Source organism: Artibeus jamaicensis, unplaced genomic scaffold, assembly GCF_021234435.1.
Source record: "Artibeus jamaicensis isolate MK-2021 breed Jamaican fruit bat unplaced genomic scaffold, CSHL_Jam_final contig_1998, whole genome shotgun sequence".
NCBI lineage: Eukaryota > Metazoa > Chordata > Mammalia > Chiroptera > Phyllostomidae > Artibeus > Artibeus jamaicensis.
The window spans coordinates 14,733,517-14,756,587 of record NW_026521407.1 but is presented as its reverse complement, the minus strand read 5'-3'; the positions used below and the strand labels follow the sequence as shown (position 1 = coordinate 14,756,587).

At 36.3% G+C, this 23,071-nt stretch overlaps 1 protein-coding gene across 5 annotated transcripts in view; it reads right to left on the bottom strand.

The window, feature by feature from the left end:
• TANC2 (tetratricopeptide repeat, ankyrin repeat and coiled-coil containing 2) overlaps positions 1 to 23,071 on the bottom strand; it is a 329,189-nt gene that overhangs the window by 116,816 nt on the left and 189,302 nt on the right. For all 5 annotated transcript variants that reach the window (XM_053655892.1, XM_053655895.1, XM_053655899.1 and 2 more), the window contains 2 exons: positions 13,295 to 13,443; positions 3,477 to 3,663 (listed from right to left, as the gene is read on the bottom strand). In XM_053655892.1, the coding sequence (XP_053511867.1) occupies positions 3,477 to 3,663; positions 13,295 to 13,443 (336 nt within the window). The remainder of the gene's footprint in view (positions 1 to 3,476; positions 3,664 to 13,294; positions 13,444 to 23,071) is intronic.

The window sequence follows — 23,071 nt, the reverse complement described above, 5'->3', positions numbered from 1 at the left end:
GGAAGCAAGGGAAGTAACTGAAAGTGGGTTGAGAGCTGAGCAAGTGAACAAATGCCATTTTTCCTTCTCTGACCCCTCCCCCACAGATAGTGCCACAATGCAGTGAAGTGGGTTGCCCTGCCCTGCAATACCTAAGGCTCCACCCCCTTACAACACAACAGGTGTGCCCAGACAAAGAAATACGCTCAAGTGGAAAAACAGATCAAAGCTCCAGAAAAAGAACTAAGCAATGGGGAAATAGACAACCTATCACATGCACAGTTCAAAACACTGGTAATCAGGATGCTCACCAAACTGACTGAACTCAGCTGCAAAATGAAGGAAGACAGGAAGGCTACCCAAAGTGAGAAAAAGCAAAATATACAGGGAACCAACAGCAAAGGGAAGGAAACCACAACTCAAATCAACGATTTGGAACCAAAGGAAGAAATAAAGCACCCTACCACAACAGAACGAAGAAACAAGAATTTGAAAAAATGAGGAGAGGCTTAGCAACTGCTGGGACAACTTTAAGTGCTCTAACATCAGAATCTCAGGGGTGCCAGAAGGAGAGGAAGAAGAAGTTGAAAACTTATTTGAGCAAATAATGAAGGAAGACTTCTCCAGTCTGGCAAAGGAAACAGACTTCCAGAAAGTCCAGGAAGCCCAGAGAATCCCAAAGAGATTGGACCCAAGGAGGAACACACCAAGGCACATCTTAGTTAAATCACCCAAGATTAAAGATAAGGAGAGAATCTTAAAAGCAGCAAGAGAAAAGGAGACAGTTACCTACAAAGGAGTGCCCATAAGACTATCAGCTGATTTCTCAAAAGAAACCTTACAGGCATAAAGGGGCTGGGAAGAAGTATTTGAAGTCATGAAAGGCAAGGACCTACATGCAAGATTACTCTATCTAGCAAAGCTATCATGTAGAATGGAAGGGCAGATAAAGTGCTTCCCGGATAAGGTCAAGTTAAAGGAGTTCGTCATCACCCAGCCCTTACTATATGAAATGTTAAAGGATTTATTTAAGAAACAGAAGAAGATCAAAAACTTTGAACATTAAAATGACATCAAACTCAGCTATCAATAACAGCCTAAAAAAAGAAAAAAAAAACCTAAGGAAACAAAACAGGAACAGAACCAGAGAAATGGAGAAACAGACATGGAGGGTTTTCAGTGAGGAAGGGAAGGAAGAAGGGAAGAATGGGGGGAAAGGTACAGGGAATAAGAAGCATAATTGGTAGGCATAAAGAAGAAGGGGAGAGGTTAAGAAATGGTATAGGAAACGGAAGTCAAAGAACTTACATGTACAACCCATGGACATGAACTAAGCAGGAGGTGAATGTGGGAAGGTGGGGGAGTGCAGGAAGAGGGCAATAAAGGGGAGAAAAAATTGGGAAAACTGTAATAGCATAATCAATAAAATATGCTTTAAAAAGAAAAGAACCTGTTCTCTGTTCTCTCTTCTTGTTGGGTGGACTGTCTATATATAAATAACAATGAGGACAATTTACTATAGAAGTGTTTAGGTACTCTACATGCTAACTGATTTCCTATTGTGCTACCCATTACTGAGAGCTGACTGCTGAAAGCTCTGACTATGTTTGTGGATATCTCCTATTATGAAGCTCTGTTATTAGGTACATAAACACTTAGGAATGTTATTTCTTCTTAATGAAATGACCCATTTATCATTATGAACTGACCTTCCTTTATAGATCATCATTTTTTGTTATGAAATCTTTTTTGATATTCTTTTTCCTGAAATGGGAGAAGGAAGGAAATAATAAACACTAGTAGGAACAGCAGGGACTTAATCTTTTTTTTTATTAACCCTTTTAAGAATTTTTCAGAGAGTGCAACTGGCCACCTTCTTGCAGGACTGGATTTGGACCTCTCTTCTCAGAACAGACCTGACAATATCATTACATCATTTTGCCAAATGAGACTGGATGCCAAAAAAGAGTACTACTAGATTAGATGAAAGGGTTGAACAGTAATGAAGTTGCCACCCTGGATATATTCACCTGGGTGTTGACTGTTTGGCTACAGTGGTCCTAGGAATGATGCGAATCATTCCCATAGGTTAAAGCTGGGCCCCTATTATTAATATCCCTGCTGGCTGCTCCTAGTCCTTTGTGGTGATGAGGGGTACAAGTCAACCAGTGCCTGTGCACTGCTGTACATAGCCTCTCTCCTCTGACCCTGGACTTCCTTATTGTCCTATAGCCTATTAAGGCTAGAACACCAATATGAGAAGGGAACTAGCAGAACTACCCTTCTATTTCTCCTTCCGAGGTTCAGAAACATGTGGTCTCTCTCGAGATTTTCAGCAGAACCACATAATCACCTCTGTAATTCCTTTCTTCATATTTGTTCTCCTTCCCCCTCTCATTCATTCGTCCTTCCTTGGTTTGTACTGCCCTGGTTTGTACTTAATGAAGTGTTAGTACATAACCTTTTGTCTCAGAATCTATTTTTTTAAGGAATCTGCACTAAGGCAGTGCTGTGGGTGAAAATACTGAGAACCATGGGCTAGATATTCTTGAAGCTGACTGAAATGTTCAAGTCATATTAAGTTAGATTATTTTTGTATGTTGTCAAAACTACTCACTGGAACTAAAAATTCATTTTGATATATTCAGTCTTTCAGTCATAAATAGCCTGATGGTTCCTAAAGTTTTTGTCACCAAACATAATGCTATACTACCCTTCTGAAAAATGAATACAGTGACGTAAAAAACTTTTTTCAAAAATATAAGATCTACCAACAAAAATGATCAAAGTCTTGATTGGTGGTGACAAGTCTTGAGAAACTGAATTACTTTGTGGCACAAAGAATTATTCAGTGGCTATGGACCCTATTTTATTATTCAAATCACTACATTTTATAAAAGGGAGGGCTTTATAGTCATGGTGTTTAAAAGCAAAAATAAAGAAGGAAGACATCTAGTTTTCCTCATGTGAGAAGAGCACTGATGTCATTTTGTACCACTACTGTGCTATTTGTGTAAACCAAACCTATTATTAGGTAGTTTGCTTGTTTCTCAAAAATGAAGCCCAGAGTATTCCTTGCCCCTTTTCATTAGAAAAAGATTTTTCATTTCCCAAAATTTCACTCATCTCCATTTGGCTGACTCCCATTAGTAAGTATATGAGAGGTAGCAAGTGTAAGAACTAAGAGCCTCCGTGAATGCTACTAGTCCAGTAAGAAGAACTCTTTCTGAACCACTTCTCCTGGTAGACAGATGTGAATTTACAGGAAGGAGAAAAAAAACGTTTTTTATCTACTCCTTCATTTACCAGGTAATACTTTTAAAGGAGTGGTTAATCAGGGAGAGAGCGCTTTCATTTTGTTTACCTTTTTTCTTCCTCTGTCATCATTAAAAAGAAACACTGTATACATATTATCTCAACAACTCAAAAGCAGATTTTTTGAAAACCATAAGCTTGTAAAAAAAGACAAAAAATGATTAACACAGAAACCAACTCACCAATGATGCCACTGTCTCTGCTTTCGAGGGTGGAGGTTGGACTCGTGACAGCCCCATAGCTGCAGTCCTTGGCTGTTGCATTTGAACTGACTGGGGGGAGGGTGGAGCAGGGGCTACTGGCTGGTGGAGAGGCAGTGCTGCTAGTAAGGGTAGAACAGGGACTTATCCGCTGGGTGATCGTTGAGGTCTGAAAAATAGAAATGAAAATAAATACGATAAACTGAATCAGCTGTTAAAGTAAAATATATCCTATGGGAAAACATAATCTTTGATGAGAAAAAAGAAGCAAATCTACACACAGCTTTTACATTATTAGATTCTATTTGGATTTGTTTTCCAGAACAAGAGACTCTGTGTTCTACCATTAGGTGAAACTTAAATTTAAAATGAGCAGAGACTGTGGCCAGTTTTTCTGCCTAGGAAATTTCCAATGACAAGTATTCTTTATTATTGCCATGAATTAATGAAGAAGTATTTTAAATTAGCACAAGTTGATCTTGCTGTTTCCAATCAATAAAACTTCCAAAGGCTTCAAACTCAGACTCATTAATAATTTTCTTTGAACAGAAAAAAAGTATCTCCAGCTGAGGAAAAATAAGGTTATTAGTGCAGTAAGTGGGTTTCTTTTGGTACTAAGTGGCTGTCCGGAGACAATACATGAATGCAGAGAAAATGCCTTATTTTAATAGTTTAATAAAACAGATCAAGCAATATTAATATAAAACTAAATTTCTCTGTAGAAACTGATTACAGACTAAGATCACTTTGTATCCTGAGTAATTCTTACAACTGAAGTTACCTCCTTTTTAAGTTTTATACAAGAAGGAATAATCAGAAAGATTGCTAGTAATATTACATTCTGGTTACTGAATTTAAAAACAAACACTTTTCTTTAGCTCTTTCTACTCAAATAAATTACTGATATTATGTCAGTAATATAAGTATATAAGAATATAAGTATATTTTTCAAATACTAATGAAATTCTATCCTTTTCAAAAAGATATGTGATCAATGACAAAATTACATGAAGGAGAACTGATGATAAATTTGACATCTTTAATTCTTAAATTTATAAAAAGCCTTTCAACTTCTTTAGTCTTTCTTCATATTCTCTATTAAAATTGAAGATTTACATTGAATATTTGATTGGAAAATGTGTTGATCACTAGATATGAGGATATTAAGGTTTCTTGACTCATCCTAAAATGATTTCTAGATGTACTCATCTGTATTGAATTCAGGATTTATTTTATTTTATGTATTTCAACTTATTTTATGCTATCTTATCTTAAGTTTTAGAGAGGGGAAGGGAGAGAGAAACATCAATGTGAGAGAAAACCGCTTGGTCACCTCTCCTACCTTTGGTAACAGACCAGGGACCAAACTCTGGCACATGCCCTGAGCTGAAGTCCAACCCACAACCTTTCAGTTTATGGAATGATACTTCACCCAACTGAGCTATCCCAGCCAGGACTTGATTTTAATTTAAATGCTATAACCAGGTCATAAATGATACATCCAACTCAACCAAGCACAAGTAACATTCTTAGAACCCTGCAACCAGTTAAATCTTTTCAATCATATCAATTGTATTAGGAACTGATTGTTGTTAAAACAAGCTGTCAAACCTATGTTACTTTTTTATACTATATAATTTTTCTCCAGGGTAGGAAGGAGTTTCAATTTCTTTATAATCCTCTAGATTTTTATAAAATAATATTGACCAAGCAATCATTTTTAACTGGGCATGCAGTAAAATCACCTAAGGAATGACAAAACAAATACAGTCCCCTACAAAACTGATAGATACTGAACCCTGACCCACTACTTACTAAATTAGAATCCTCCCTATTTAAAATATGGCATGGCAATTTCTAACTTCTTCATTCTCTGTTTAAGAAACATGTGGGTAGATAAAATGGACTGTATACTAGGGTCTTTCCCACTAGTTATATGTATCTATAGTAATCACACACTGAAAAAGTTTCATTTTGGTATGAATTTATTACTTCTGTAGCAACTCATTTCTGTTTTTAGACAAGATTTACATACAATCTGTTCTTGAGAAAGTAAACTGAATAATGTGCATAATATAGCCAATTGGGAGGTTAAACCCAAACAACACATTATTTTTACTACAAGTTATTTTCTTCAAAATAAAGCAAATATCACAGACTGTTATCTTTAAAAACTTTAAAAACAAAATGATCAAGCTGTTTAGGAAGCAGAAAATTATTCATGGTCTATAAATTAAAAAACAGGCCTTATATTTATTTTGGGAGGCTAGTTAATGAAACATAGACAATTCTTCTAGGCAAAGAAAGACGATATTATCTACTTCCCATGCTGTAGGCTAAAATGGACATCTAATGAAGCTGCCCCACACTTCCAAAACCTTTCAGTTGTTTTCCCCTTGTCCTTAGTGTTCTCCAGGAGGACCCCAAACTCCCAATCTGGTCTCTTAAAGGTTCTACAAATACACAAGGTAAAAACTAATGATGGAATACATAAGGTATATCCTAACACCTCAGAAATGGTAAACAGAATATCATTTTCAACACTCAGTCTCTTGCAGAAAAACAAAATGCTCATTTACCTGTACTGGTGGCTGTCATTACTAGTGCTAGTCCTGAGGATATCGTTACTCTCTAGTCTTCCTAAACAAAGCCATCTATCTTTTTTTTTCTTTTTTAATGAAATTATTCGGGTGACATTGGTCAATAAAATTTATAGGTTTCAGGTGTACAATTCTATAATACATCATCTGTACAATGTATTGTGTGTTCACATCGATTCAAGTTTTGTTCCATCATCATTTATTCCCCTTTTACCCTCTTTTACCTTCCCCATCCCTCCTTCCCTCTGGTAATCCCCATACTGTTGTCTGTGTCTATGAGGGTTTGTTGTTGTTGTTTTTAATTAATTCCTTCATCTTATTCACCTAGCTCAGGAATCTCCCTCCCCTCTGACAGCTGTCAGTCTGTCCTCTAGCGATGAGTCTGTTTCTATCAATTTTTTGTTAATTTATTTTGTTCATTAGAGTCCACATGAGTGAAATCACATGGTACTTGTCTTTCCCTGACTGGCTTACTTCATTAGGATAATGCTCTCCAGGTCCATCCACCCTATTGCAAACAGTAAGATTTTTTTTCATTGACTGAGTAGTATCCCACTGTGTAAATAAACCACAGCATTTTTATCCACTCATCTACTGATGGACATTTGGGCTGCTTCCAAATCTTGGCCATTATAAATAATGCTTCAGTGAACACAGGGGTGTATATATTCTTTCAAATTAGTATTATGGGTTTCTTTGGACAAATTTCCAGAAGTGGAATTGCTGGGTCATAAGGCAGTTCCATTTTTAATTTTTTGAGGTAACTCCATACTGCTTTCCATAGTGGCTGCACCCATCTGCATTCCCACCCAACAGTGCATGATTCCCTTTTCTTCACATCCTCGCCAACACTTGTTTGTTGATATATTGATGATAGCCATTCTGACAGGTGTGAGATGGTATCTCAGAGTGGTTTTAATTTGGATTTCTCTGATGATTAGTGATATTGAGCATCTTTTCATATTTCTATTGGCCACCTGTATGTCCTCTTTGGTCAAGTGTTTAGATCCTTTGTCTACTTTTTAATTGGGTTGTTCATTTTTTTGGTGTTGAGTTTTATAAGTTCTTTATAAATTTTGGATATTAATGAATATGTTCTCCCATTCAGTGGGTTGTCTTTTCATATTGTTGATAGATTCCTTTGTAAAAACTTTTTAGTTTGATGTAGTCCCATTTGTTTATTTTTTTCTCATTTCCCTTCCCTGAAGATATATATCGGAATAAAATACTGCTAAGAGAAATGTCAGAGATTTTATTGCCTTTGTTTTGTCCTAGAATTTTTATAGTTTCAAGTCTAACATTTGTCTTTAATTCATTTGAGTTTATTCTTGTGTATGATACAAGAAGGTGGTCTAGTTTCACTTTTTGCACATATCTGTCCAAATATTCCTAGCATTATTTATTGAATAGACTATCTTTACCCCATTTTGTTTTGCCTCCTTTGTCAAATATTAATTGACCATTATTTCTGGGCTCTATGTTCTGTTTCATTGATTTCTATGTCTGTTTTTATGCCAGTACCATGCTGGTTTGATTACTATGCCCTTGTAATATAGTTTGATACCAGGTAGCATGATCCTGCCAATTTTGCTCTTCTTTCTCAAGATTGCGGTGGGTCTTCAGGTTCTTTTGTAGTTCCACATGAATTTTTTGAATATTTGTTCTAGTTCTGTAAAATATGGCATTGATATCTTGATAGGAATTGTGCTGAATATAGACTGCTTTGGTTAGAATGGACATTCTAATAATGTTAATTTTTCCTATCCATGAACACAGGATATGCTTCCACTTATTTGTATCTTCTTCAGTGTCTTGTAATTTTCTAAATACAGGTCTTTTACATCTTTGGTTAAATTTATTCCTGAGTATTTTTTCTTGAAGCAACTGTGAATGGGAATGTTTTCTTACTTTCAATTTCTAACAGTTTATTATTGGTGTAGAAAAATACTATTGATTTCTGGATATTTATTTTATATCCTGTTATTTTACTGAATTCACTTATCAATATGAGTAATCTTTTGGTATAATCTTTGGTGTAATCACCCTAAAGATGACAATATCATGTCATCTGCAAATAATGACAATTTTACTTCTTCTTTTCCAATCTGGATGCCTTTTATTTCTTCCTGTCTGACTGCTCTGGCTAGGACTTCCAGTACTATGTTGAATAAGAGTGGTAAAAGAGGACATCCCTGTCTTGGTCCTGAACTTAAGGGAAATGCTCTTGGTTTTTGCCCATTGACTATGATGTTGGCTGTGGGTCTGTGATACATGGCCTTTATTATGTTGAGACATTTTCCCTCTAGTCTCACTTTGCTGAGTCTTTATCGCAAGTGAGTGCTGGATTTTATCAGATGCTTTTTCTGCATCTCTTGATATGATCATGTAATTTTTATTCTTTACTTTGATTATGTGGTGTATCATGTTTATTGATATACAGATATTATACCAAAATTGCATCCCAGGAATAAATCCCACTTGATCATAGTGTATGGTCTTTTTATTCTGTTGCTGCATCTGGTTTGCTAATATTTTGTTGAAGGTTTTAGCACCCACATTCCTTAAGAATACTGGCCTATAATTTTCTTTCTTTGTAGTGTCTTTATATGGTTTTGGAAATAGGATATTGCTGGCCTTGTAAAATGAATTTGGGAGCCTTTCATCCTCTTCAAGTTTTGGGAATAGTTTGAAAAAAACAGGTGTTATGTCTTCTTTGAATGTTTGGAAAAATTCACCTGTGAAGCAATCTAACCCATGGCTTTTGTTTGTTGGAAGTTTTCTAATTACTGCTACAAACTCACTAACTGTAATTTGTCTATTCATATTTTCTGATTCTTCTTGATTCAGTTTTAGAAGATTGTATGTTTCCAGGAATTTATCCATTTCATTCAGATTGTCCAATTTGTTGGCATGTAGCTTTTTGTAATATCTTCTTACAATTCTTTATATTTCTTTTATGTCAGTTGTTACTTCTCTTTCATTTCTGATTTCATTTATTGGGGTCCTCTCTCTTTTCCTGATGAGTCCGATTAAAGGTTTGTCAATCTTGTTTATCTTTTTAAAGAACCAGTTCTTAGCTTCATTGATCCTTTGTACTGTTGTTTTTTTCACTTTATTTCATTTATTTCTGCTCTGATCCTTATTATTTCCTTCCTTCTACTCACTTTGGGCTTTGTTGCTGTTTTTTTTCCAAGTTCCTTTAAGTGTAAAGTTAGATTTTTCTTGTTTCTTGAGACAGACCTGTAATAATACGAATTTCTCTCTTAGGACTATTTTGCTGTGTTCCATAGATTTTGGGTTGTTGTGTTCTCATTTTCATTTGTTTTAAGGTATCTTTTGGTTTCTTCCCTGAGCTCATTGTTAACCCATTCTCTGTTTAGTAACATGTTATTTAGCTTCCATGTATTTGTGTATTTTTCATTTTTGTCTTGTGATCGATTTCTAATTTCATATCATTATGGTCAGAGAAGATGGTTGATAGAATTGCAATCTTTTTAAATTTATTGAGACTTGTTTTGTGTCCTAACATATGGTTTTGCCTAGAAGATGTTCCATGTGCACTTGAAAAGAATGTACATTCTGGTGCTTTGGGATGTAATGCTCTGAAGACATCAATTAAATCTATCCAATCTAGCATGTCATTTAAGGTCACTTTCCTTGTTGATTTCCTGTCTGAAAGATCTATTCATTTATATCAATTAGGTGTTAAAAGCCTTCATATGACTGTATTACTGTCAATCTCTCTTTATGTCCATCATGACTTGCTTTCCATATTTAGGTGATCCTTATGTTGCATGCTTAAATGTTTACAAGGGTTATATCCTCTTGTTGGATCGCTCCCTTTACCATTATATGGTATCCTTCTTTGTCTCTTACCACAGCTTTTGTTTTAAAGCCTATTTTGTCAGATATAAGTATTGCTACCAAGCTTTTTCCCCTTTCCATTTGCATGAAATATAAGCAATCTCTATTTGTCAGCATGCTGTTTAGCTCATAAGAAAGTTACCAAATGAACATGATCGTCTAGTTGTTAGTAATCTTACTAAGAATAGAACTTCTGATGATCAATTTAGTCACTTTCTTCTGTGGTTCTAAGACAGATTTATGGTATACTATATTCTAAGTAGGCTATTACTTATCTTTATAATTAGTATTTTACATTTGTTTAAGGCTTTACAGGTCAAGATATTTTAATATATTATTTCACCCATTATCAACCAAATATTGTACATATTATTTCTTCAAGAAATGTGAAAATGGAAGTATGAAAGCTATGAAGTAATTTCACCCAAATCACATAATTCTTGCATATATTTATATACTAATTATATTGCAAATTATTTTGTACCTTTTATTTATATGGAATTTTATAGTTTACAAAGGACTTTTCACAATCATGATTTAACTTGATTCTCAGAACATACAGCTTACAAGTGTTTTCAGATTCATAATTTAACTTGATCCTCAAAACAATCCTATCAGGTGTTATATCATTAAAAAAAATTATTACTGGACTTCCGCCAAGATGGAGGCATAGGTGGAAACACTGTGCCTTCTTGTGCAACCAAGTTTAAAGACAAAGTGTTAGTAACAAAAAAAGCAGCTAAAACACAGAAAATTGAACTATATGGAAATCCAACAACAACGAACCTTTTAGCCAGACTATAAGAGAGGCGGAACCAGCAATGGAGCGGGGTCGGGCAGGGAAGATCCCCTGACCCAGGGGTGCAGGCAGCTGTGGGCGGATCCCAGGTGTGTGGTAGCAACGGGTGGACCCAGTGACGGTGTAAGGCGGCAGGCTGACCACGGTGACACATTCACGGGCAGATAAACCAGCAAAGAAGCAAGCAGTGAGACACACTGCGCAGGCCCCAGTGACGGGAAGCATCAGAGGGGACCACTATTGCCCCTCTTTGACCCCACCCCCACATACAGCATCACAACCCAGTGACCTAGGTGGCCCCGCCCTGGTGAACACTTAAGGCTCAGCTCCTCATATGTAACAGGTGCGAACAGACCAAAACATTGTTCAAGAAGAACTCAAAGCCCCAGAGTCAATAACTCTAAGCGACCAAGAAATAGCCAAACTTTCAGATGCACAGTTCAAAACATTGGTCATCAGGATGCTCACAGAACTCGTTGATTTTAGTCACAAATTAAAGGAACAAATGAAGGCTAAACTAATTGAAATGAATGAAATACACAGGAAACCAATAGTAATGGAAAGGAAACTGGGACTCAAATCAAGGGAGTGGACCAGAAGGAAGAAAAAAATGACCAAACAGGAAAAGATGAAGAAACAAGAATTCAAAAAAAAAAAAATGAGGAGAGGCTTAGGAACCTCCGGGACATCTTTAAATGCTCCAACATCTGAATTATAGGGGTACCAGAAGGGGAAGAGGAACAGCAAGTGGAAAACTTATTTGAACAAATAATAAAGGAGAACTTCTCTAATCTGGAAAAGGAAATAGACTTCCAGGAAATCCAGGAAGCTCAGAGAGTCCCAAGGAAGTTGGACCCAAGGAGGAACACACCAAGGCACATCATAATTACATTAGCCAAGATTAAAATGAAGGAGAGAATCCTAGAAGCAGCAAGAGCTAAGGGGACAGTCACCTACAAAGGAGTTCCCATCAGACTGTCAGCTGATTTCTCAAAAGAGACCTTACAGGCAAGAAAAGGCTGGAAAGAAATATTCCAAGTAATGAAAGGCAAAGACCTACAAGCAAGACTGCTCTATCCAGCAAAGCTTTCATTTAGAATGGAAGGACAGATAAAGTGCTTCTCAGATAAGGTCAGGTTCAAGGAGTTCATCATCACCAAGCCCTTATTATATGAAATGTTAAAGGGACTTATCTATGAAAAAGAAGATAAAAAAGATGAACAGTGAAAGGACAGCAAACTCACAGTTATTAACAACCACACCTAAAACAAAAGCAAACTAAGAGGACAGCTAGATCAGGAGCGGAACCATAGAAATGGAGATCACATGGAGGGTTAGCGACAGGGGCGTGGGAGGAGGAGAAGGGGGGAGAAGGCACAGAAAATAAGCAGCATAGACAGTAGGTAGGAAACAGATAAGGGGGAGGGCAAGAATAGTAGGGGAAATATAGAATTTGAAGAACTTGAGACATGTGGTCATAAACTAAAGGGGGGGATGAAGGGGGGAAACAGAACAACTGTAATGGCATAATCAATGAAATATATTTAAAATATATATAATTAGCTAAAATAAGAAAAAAATATTATTTAAGAATTTTATTTATTTTTAGGGAGAAGAAAAGGGAGGGAGAAAGAGAGAGAGAGAAATAACAGTGTGTGGTTGTCTCTCACATGTCCTCTACTGGAGAACTGGCCTACAACCCAGGCATGTGCCTTGACTGGGAACTGAACTGGTGACCCTTTGGTTTGCTGGCTGGTGCTGAATCCACTGAGCCACACCAGCCAGGGACATTTTAAAAAATTTTTCACTCCAGAATATGTTTATTCAGAGAGAGAAAGGAAGGGGCATAGGTGAGGGGTGGGAGAAGAGATAAAGATTGAGAGAGAAAGAAACATCAATGTGAGGGAGAAACACTGACCAGTTGACTCCCATGTTCATCTTGACCAGGGATTAAACCCACAATGTAGATAGGTGTGCTGACGAGGATTGAACTTGCAGCCTTTTAGTGTATGGGACGATGCTCCAACCAACCAAGCCACCTGGCCAGGGCTCAGGTGTTATTATTTCATATTACATTAGAACAATATAGTATAGCTGTTAAGGACACAGGTTATAAAAGCAGACTGCCTGAATTTAAATATTATTTAATCACTTTCTGGCAGTGTTTTTATTTTTTTAATATCCAAAAATTGGAATGTAAATGGATGTTAACACATTGGGTTGTAAGGAAGCTTAAACATATATGTCTATTTTGCTTGCTGGCTTATTTATTCATTTACTTTCTTATTCATTCAATACATGAATTGAAATCTGAAAGTGGCTTTTTATCTTAGAATGAAACTGAAGATGTTTCATAGACTGAAGAAATACAGTGATGGTGGGAAATTAAGTTATATCTTCAGGCCTCAAAAGGTATTCAACAACTGGGACTGTTCTTAGCCCCCGCACACACACACACATCCTATGACATTTTTCCTTTCCTGGTACAACAGGTTGATTCATTCCATGTTTCACAGAGTTGGTGAAGAGCAGTTTACCTGATTTTCATCCTGTACTTCCATGTTGTATTGGTCACCTGGCTGAACTTCTGTGACTTTCTCTCCAAGGAGGAAACCCAGACGAGTCATGAGTGTGTTTGCTGCCTCATCTACAGATGGAGGGGGACCAAGTTCCTGTTCAGCATCACCTAAAACAGGAAGACATTGCAACATGAATCTTTCAAACTAAAATGACCTACTTCTGCAACTATTATTACATTTAGTTTGGTCACTCCCTTTGTTTTCACATTCTAAATCCCAAATAACAGTGCTCCAGTCTAGAACCTGATTTTCCCATATATGTGTATATAATTTATATATAATTGACTCATATTATCCTTGATTTACTCACTTGAAATCAGTTTGAGAGAATGTTTTGGTAATTTACTGAACAGAAAAAGATTCCCATTTCTTTGGCAGTTAGCCTTCCAGCACAGTCCTTGTCTTGGGATCTAGTTCCTGGCCAAAATTACCACCTTTATTTAGTTTTTTCTTTTTCTTTACAGTTTGTATAAAAATTCTTTTTTTATTTTTAAATCAGTTTGGACTTACAAAAAAGTTTAAAGAATAATACAAAGAATACTTTTTACATTAACCATTGGAAAGTATTGACATGATGTGCCATTATCCCCTGATCGCATGTATTTCCTATAAACGAGGACACTCTCTTCTATAACCACAGTACCAGCACAGAAATCAGGAAACTAATATTTTAATTATTATGATCTCATGCACAGACCCCATTTAAAATTTCACATTTGTCCCAGGAATGCCCTTTCTAGCTAAAGGAGCCAACAATTTAGGATTATGCACTGCATTTAGTTCTCTGTTTTATTTCTTTTGATCTGGAAGAGTTTTTCAGTCTTTTGTTAACTTTCATGACCTTGACACTTTTGAAGACTACAGGCCAGTTGTTTTGCACAATGCTCCTCAATTTGAAATTATCTTATGTTACCTCATGGATTTTTTTTTAAAGATTTTATTTATTTATTTTTAGACAGAGGGGAAGGGAAGGAGAAAGAGAGGCAGAGAAATAATGTGTGGTCGCCTTTCGTGTGCCCCTTCCTGGAGACCTGGTCAGCAACCCAGGCATGTGTCTTGACTGGGAATTAGAACCTGTGACCCTTTGGTTTGCAGGCCAGCACTCTGTCCACTGAACCATGCCAGCCAGGGCCCATGTTACCTCATGATTTGATTTAGGTTATGCATTTTTGGCAGGAATATCACAAAAGTATTGCTGTGTTACTTTCATCACTTGGTTATGGCAGTGTTTGTCAGATTTCTCTATTCTAAAATTACACCTTTTCTCTTTGTAATGAATCAGTGTTTTGTAGGAGGATACTTTGATACTATATAAATATCCCCTTCTTCAACAAACTTTTAAACTATTTTTGTGATAAAATATACATTATAAAATTTGCCATTTTAACCATTTTTTACTATAAAACTCAGTGATGTACAACCATTGCCACTGTCCATTTCTAGAACTTTTTAATCTTCTCCCTTCAAAAACTCTGTACTTGTTAAATACTAACTACCCATTTCCCTGCTTACTAGCCCCTAGTAACCTCTATTCTACTTTGTCTCTGTGAATTTGCCTATTCTAAATATCTCATATAAATGAAATTACACAATATTTTATGTCTAATTTATATCTTTATATAATGTTCTCAAGGATAATATAGCATGTATCCAAATATCACTTTTTATATTTCATTCCTTTTAATGACTGCACAATATTCTATCATGTGTATATAATACACTTAGTTTATGTATTCATTGATGTTGCACATATGGGTTGTTTCCACCTATCAGATCTTATGAATAATGATAGTATAAACATTGTTGGACAAGTATCAGTTTCAATCTCTCTTAAACAGACTTTTGCCCACTATTTTTAGCATCCATTAATATTTCTTGATTGAATTAATTATCACCGTGCTTGCAAAAACATGGTTTTTCTAAATCGATTACTTTCTGTGATGTAGTTTCTTTTATCCATCCATCCATCCATCCATCCATCCATCCATCCATCCATCCATCCATCCATCCATCCACGCATCCACCCAAGCTCAAACTTCCTTATTTTATTTAATGAGTTACAATCTGTTACTATCGTAATTTATTTTGTTGCTTACATCATCACAGATTAGGCTTTCAATTTGGGTCCTATAATCTTTTGACATAACCCTGTCATTTTCAGAGCACTTCTTTGCTTTCTGGCATAAGCTGTTCCAGGCTCATCTTGTATGTTCCCTGCCCTAGTCCTAGAATGAGTCCTTTTCCCAAGAAGTTCTGGTTCTTTATAGTGGAGAAAGGCATTTAGAATACCAGGTATGCTCATAGCCATTAGGATGTCACTGTCCTCCAGGTCCACTAAGTAGACAGAGTTAGGCAGTATATGCACACACATACATGCATATGTGTATACATACATGAACATATATGCACTTATATTCATATTTATTTGTAAATACACTTACAAACAGCCCCCCTCAAAGTTCACAGTGATGCTCTAATTCTAATTCAATAACATCCAGTTAATTATAGTTTATCTCCTTTCTAAAGCTGTAACTCTGCTCTCCAGTGGTGAAAATTCTGGCTCTCATTATCCTTAGTTATTTTATCTATTCCCCAAACATGTAACAAATTTCACTGTTGCTCCCTACCATCCTGCCTACAGATGCTCTACTCATTTTGGTTGGGTTCCTACTTCATGCCAGATACCTAAGTTACCACTTCCCTCACAGTCAGAATAATTTTTTTCAAAATTGCATATATAACTAACATACCTCTATTCCCTTAAACTATACAATTCAGTGTCTTTTAGTATATTCATATGGTTATGCAACCATTACCACTCTATAATATTTTCATCACTCCAAAAAGAAACCCCTCTTAGGTTCATTTTTGCTCTGAAATTTAGGCCCCTAAAATTCTTGACCTCTGGCATTCATTTAAAGCCTCTGCTTCCACACTGCTACATTCTTTTCATATAATCAGTTTTCAGGTTCCCTTTCTATAATATTCAGGTTCCCTTTTCAGTGGTTACCAACTATAGGAATCATTCTTTTCCAAACCTCTTCACTGAGGGATGCTGAACAAAGTCAGTGTAAGATTTTTCATTGGACTCACCATCAAAATAAATAATTTAATATCTCACCATCAAGATAAATATCTGCTGACTTTAATTTGATTGTCAACATTTTTCAGGTTTTTAAAGTTTACATTCAGATGCATTTAGTCTAACCTTATAACAATTCATAGTAGCACAGATTCTACAGGACATTACAAAAATCTTTTTTCTCTTTTTGAGTCAGGTATGTCTTTCCAGGTTAGCAAGCATTAGCCAGTGTCATAGTTTGATGACAAAATACCATAGCTTCATTTTTAGGACATTAAGTTTACACATGAAATTGTTGCTGTTGGTGTTTAGCTAGATATTGAGAGGGAGAGGAAAGGGGACTAGACATTGAGCTAAATAAACTGGGAAGCAGGAATATGCCTGCTCAATCAGGAAGCTGCAGCTTCACACTCCAGGGGACTATAGCATTGCTCTGCCAAGGGGATTAACATTCTTCCCTTCTCTTCTCTGGTGCTGGGTTGTTATGGGGCACAAGAGAAAGGTGCTGGACCAAAGAGGCTTGTCAGTCTAACAAGGGGGTGTGAACCCGTCTGAAACCTGCAAAAGTTTGGGAATCTGACTGGTTCTTTTGAAAAGGAACCTGGTCTGTCCCAAATCCGATCTAATATAATCCCAGGGGAACAAAGAAGCTCTCTGTAGCTCAATCAGTGATGTACTTGTCCTGTTCATTTGTGAGTGTACACAAAACTGTGGGTCTAGCAGCTACTAGGGCCTGCAGCAGATGGTATGGGCTCCAAAAAGGGAGAAGTGCTCTCTCACCTACCCAGTAACCCCCTCACCCCATGTGGTTGTACGTAGTTATCTGGACTCCACCACCCAAGCAGCTAAGAACAAACTAAGCTACTTGGATGGAGACTGAGACACCTGCAGGAGCCAAAGGACTAAGCTTTACTATGAAGCAAAAACTGGTCAGTGGCTTCTGTTTTGGTCTTGCTCAGGGTAGGGTTGGGCTTTTTCCATAGTGGCACAGAGGGAGACGACATACTGGAAACCCAGGGGGGCAGCTGCTATATCCCCACAAATAAACCAGGCCACACCACAGTCTCCCATGTGCGGTCCTTGGAATGCTTTCCTTGTGATCCTGTGGAAGAGCCTTATTCCACTGACAACAAGACCATTCCAAATGGCAAGAAATTAAGATTTACACTGGCATCACTCAGTTTAACATTTATCTTAATTTCTTTACTAAGGTCACAAGATGGGGGTCAGAAGGCACCATATGTATACTTTGGTATACTACTATAGAACTCAAGTGTCCATCTGTGGAAAATCTTTATAGAACTCTCACTGAATTTATGGCAGAGTAGAAAAACAGGCTCTAGTTTCCCTTTCCTACTTCCTCTCCAACAGGCAACAAAAATATATTTTTATGCCACAGAACAGAAGAGAATTGGTAGGGTTATTTTCATAGTACAGATATTTGGATTTATATGGATTTTCTCCCAAGAATAATTTTAAAGGCTTCTTGTTTCTTGATAAAATAAAAAAGTAACTTGCTATATCCAAACTCATGAATTATCCTTTCCCTTTCCATAAATTAGTTAAGTTTTTCCAAATTCTCAGCACAGATTCCTAATTTCTGAATATTCTGAGGTTCCATTTCATTTTTTTCCAGACAGTTATTCTGATAATTACCAAATATGTTCTGTTTATACATTAACACTAGGTGCTATAAGAATATAATGAGGAAGAATTATACTCACTGATTTAGAAAAATTTATAATCTATGTGGAAGACATACTATATGATTCATTTATTTAACATAGTGCTCATTATATACAAGTCACTAAACACTTCATGAATATTCATCTTTATAACAACTATATGAAGTAGATATTATGACTTCATTTTACAGATGAGAAAACTGAGACACAGACGAATAAAGTTACTCACTGAAAGTCACACAATCAATAAATAAATGGTTGTAACCAGGCTTCCCTACTCCAGAATCCATGCTCCCAACTAGTATGTTATACTGCCTCCCTCACTGGAAAATAATATTGCAATTAGTAAGACTATTTAGATAAGACACAACTTATTAACCAGCATGTTACTTATAATATTTATGATTCTGTGATATAATGAGAATTACATATTTGGTCTTTGTTCCCAATTCCTGAAACACATCTCCTAGGCTCTTAGAATTTCCATGAATGATAGAGGTGAGAGAAGTATCTTTTGTTCTTTTATGATAAACCCCTCTGGAGCACACCTGAGGTTATGTGAATGTGGAGACTCTGAGTGGGCCTCTAGGGAGCTTCAGGATGGATGTTGGTTGCCTGAGGACCCAATCATGTGATTAGAGGGTTAGAACTAGTAGTTCCATCACATGACCTACAGGGAGGAGGGGGGGTGAAGATCTGAGTTAATCACCAATGGCCATTTATTTAATCAGTTATGTCTGCATAATCGCACTTCCATGAAGAAAAATAGTGGGGTTTGGAGAGCTGGGGTTGATGAACACATCCTAGAGAGAGGATCACACATCCAAACTCTACAGGGACAGACCTCCTGTGCTCAGGACTCTTGATCACCTGCTGTGCATCTACTTGATTCCAGTTTTTCACCACGTTATTGGGAATCACTCCCAAAATTCCCTCTACCCACAGTATTTGCTCAAACTCAAAATTCCTCTTAAATCCTTATACCAATATTTTACCTATCTTTTTGTCTCATCTATGACCATCTCGGTGATATGAAGAGTGTATCATAATACCCAAGGATGCCCAATTAGAATATGTCCCTAAACAAAGATTGTACTTTTCTTAAGTGTAATTCTACTGTGCCTTCTTTAATGATAAATTTGGAGTATGATAAACAAAACAAGATGGTTGGTAGGTTATTAAAAAATAATCACTGTGCCCTGGCCAGTACGGCTCAGTTGGTCGGAGTGTTGTCCTGTAAACAGAAAGATTGCAGGTTTCTTAGGGAACATGCCTAGGTTGTGCGTTTGGTCCCTGGTCAGGGAGCATATGAGAGGCAACTGATCGATAATTTCTCTTTCAGGTTGATGTTTCTCTCTCTCTCTCCCCTTCCCTCCCCCTCTAAAATCAATAAGCATGTCCTCAGGTGAGGATAAAAAAATCACTTTGGTATATTACACTAAATGAATCATACAGCATCCATATATTATATTTATTAAAACTATTTAAATTTATAGCCCTTGGTTTTATTTTGGTTATTTGGGAGCAGTGTGTTTATGCATTAGGCTTTGCTCCCAGGACACTGAATGAGAAATACAACATCTCAAAAACTAAAGGATTTTAAAATTTACATTGAAATGTGCAGAAATAGTTTTAAAAAAAAAGAATGACTTCTATTACTTGACATCAAGATTCAATATAGGGTCAAGATGACAATGTAGATAAGTGTAGTACATGCATCTTCCCACGACCACATCAAAACTACAACTATGCTACAGAGTGACCATCATTCAGAACCGCCTGCAATTTATGTGAAATCTACTATGTATTAGTCAATATATTAAGCACAACAAATAGAGTGGTAAGTGTAAGAGAGAATATATATTAAATTGTCCAGAGAGGTGATTTTGATATTTTAGTGTTATTTTTTTTCTTGTTTGGATATTTGACAAGAAATGATAAGGGGCAATTGTTATTCAAAAACATTCATTAAAAAAACACTGTGATAATTTGGCTACACAGTAGTCCCCCCTTATCCAAGTTTTGCTTTTTGCAGTTTTCAGATACCTGTGGTCAACTGAAATCTGAAAATATTAAATGGAAAAAAAAAGAAAATAAAAAAGAGGAAAAAATTCCAGAGATAAACAATTCATAAGTTTTAGGTTATGTGCAGTTCTGAGTAGTATAATAAAATCTTGAAGCTCAGCTGGTTAGAGTATTGTCCTAATCACGGGTTTAATCCCCAGTCAGGGCACATGCAAGAATTAACCAGTGAATGCATCAATGAGTAAAACAACATATCTCTTTCAAATCAGTAAAAAAAAATTTTTTTAAAAGAAGGAAAACACATAGTATATATAGCCATTAGTACCATCTGCAGTTTTAGGCATTCACTGGGATCTCAGAACACGTTCCTCATGTATAAGGTGGGACCAGCATAGTTTAACTCTTTCTTCTCATTAGGGTAAACACTGTATTATCTGTGTCATTATAAAAAATGTCACTTGGTGAGGGACCAGAAAAGACACTTATTATACTACAGAATTCACTGTATAGAATAAATTTTAATTAAGAAAATAAGCATCTTTGCTTTGGTAAGGTACCAGAAAATCACATCCATATTTTATTTCCTTGACTGTAATCTAAGTTTTGTGTTTAGACAAATGAATTCTAACCAGTGTTCTTTAAAACTTATACATAGAAAAATTATATCGATAAAGTAAATGATGCCTTTAGATTTTAAGGGTAGCCTTCTGTTCTACAGTACCAAAGATAATTCACATAGATTAATAGAAGAGTAAGTCTTTAATATTTGCATTAGGCATCTTACAGTATAATAGGAAAATGTATTACATAGCTTTTGATACTCAATGTTTTAATAAAACATTAACCAGTAGATAAGAAAATTCCTTTAAAATTGGTTTGTAACAATGCCAAGCAATAGAAAGCCAGACTGTAGATAGCTTGTCTCATGATCCTCTTCAAAGACTATAAAAGAAAATCTCCAAATCATTTTGCATAATGACTCCTATTCCCTATTAAAATTATTTTTCTTGCAGAAATATGAACATCGGCTTCATTTGTTCAGTTATAATTTAACTATGATGGCCTTTGGAGAAAGTAAGATAAAAGCAGAAAACATAATAATGCTAAACCTACCTTAATGATCTATGAAATACATTTGAGATTTGTGGATGAATGAAGCAGACATTTAATTTCCCTCTCCAATCTAATTGTAACTGATAATACCAGATGGAAATCAGGAGAAGGCAGGCAAGTTTTTCTACAATTCAGTATTATGGGTAGTATCATAATCATAATAGGCAAAACTTGTAAAAATTTTGATGCAAAACATAGATTTCATTGAGATTTAGTTTCTAGTGTTGAAAAAGAAAACAACTTGCTCAAAGGCATGGACCATGGACCAACTTTAAGAGCCTGTTTGAAAAAGGCACTTTTTTTTCTTTTTTAAAATTGTTGTTCAAGTACTGTTATCTCCATTTTTGCCCCACCCACTCATACCTCCCACCCTCAGACCTACTGGCTTTGGCTTTGTCCATATGTCCTTTATACATGTTCCTTGATGGCCCTTCCTCTATTATCCCCTATTATCCTTCTCCCTCTCCTCGCTGGTTAGTGTCAGTTTGTTCTTTATTACAACTCTGGTTGTATTTTGCTTTCCTGTTTGTTTTGTTGATTAGATTCCTCTTACAGGTAAGATCATGTGGTATTTGTCTTTTACCACCTGGCTTATTTCACTTAGCATAAGGCTCTCCAGTTCAATCATGCTGTAACAAAGAGTAGGAGATCCTTCTTTCTTTCTGCTGTATAGTATTCCATTGAGTAAATGTACCACAATTTTTTGATCCACTCATTTACTGGTGGGCACTTAAGTTGCTTCCTGCACTTGGCTACTTTAAATTGTGCTGCTAGGAACACTGGGGTACATAAGTTCTTTTGAATTGGTGTTTGAGGGTTCTTGGGGCATAATCCTAGCAGTGGGATTGCTGGGTCAAAAGGCAGTTCCATTTTTAGTTTTCTGAGGAAATTCCATACTGTTTTCCACAGTGCCTGCACCAGTCTGCATTCCCACCAACAGTATACTAGAGTTCCCTTTTTTCCACAACCTCTCCAACACTTGTTGATTTGTATATGACAGTCATTCTCACTAGCATGAAGTGGTATCTCATTGTGGTTTCAATTTGCATCTCTCTGGTGGCTAGTGATTTTGAGCATCTTTTCATATGTCTCTGGGCCCTCTGAATGTCCTCCTTGGAGGAGTGTCTGTTCAGGTCCTTTGCTTATATTTAAATTGGGTTGTTTGTCTTCCTGGAGTGGAGTTGTGTGAGCTTATATATTTTGGAGATCAAACCCTTGTCCAAGGTATCATTTGCAAATATGTTTTCCCACACAAGTTGTTCTCTTTTCATTTTAATGCTGCCTTCTTTAGCCATGCAGAGGCTTTTTATCTGGATGAGGTCCAATTTGTTTATCCTTTCCTTTATCTCCCTTGCTTTAGGGACATATCAGTGAAAATACTGCTGCTTGGAATATCTGAGATTTTCTGGCCTATGTTCTCCTCTAGGACTTTTATGGTGTCACAGCTTATATTTAAGTCTTTTACTCACCTTGAATTTATTTTTGTGTGTGGTGTAAGTTGGTGATCAAGTTTCATTTTTTTGCATGTACCTGTCCAGATCTCCCAACATCATTTGTTGAAGAGGCTATTTTTACTCTATTTTATGCTTCTGCCTCCTTTGTCAAATATTAATTGACCACAGAGACTTGAGTTTATTTCTGGGATCGCTATTCTGTTCCACTGGTCTATGTGTCAGTTCTTATGCCAGTACTAGGCTGTTTTGATTATGATGGTCTTGTAACATAGTTTTATATCAGGTATTGTGGTTCCTCCTACTTTGTTCTTCTTTTTCAAAATTGCTGTGGCTATTCGGGCTCATTTACAGTTCCGCATAAATTTTTGAAATAGGT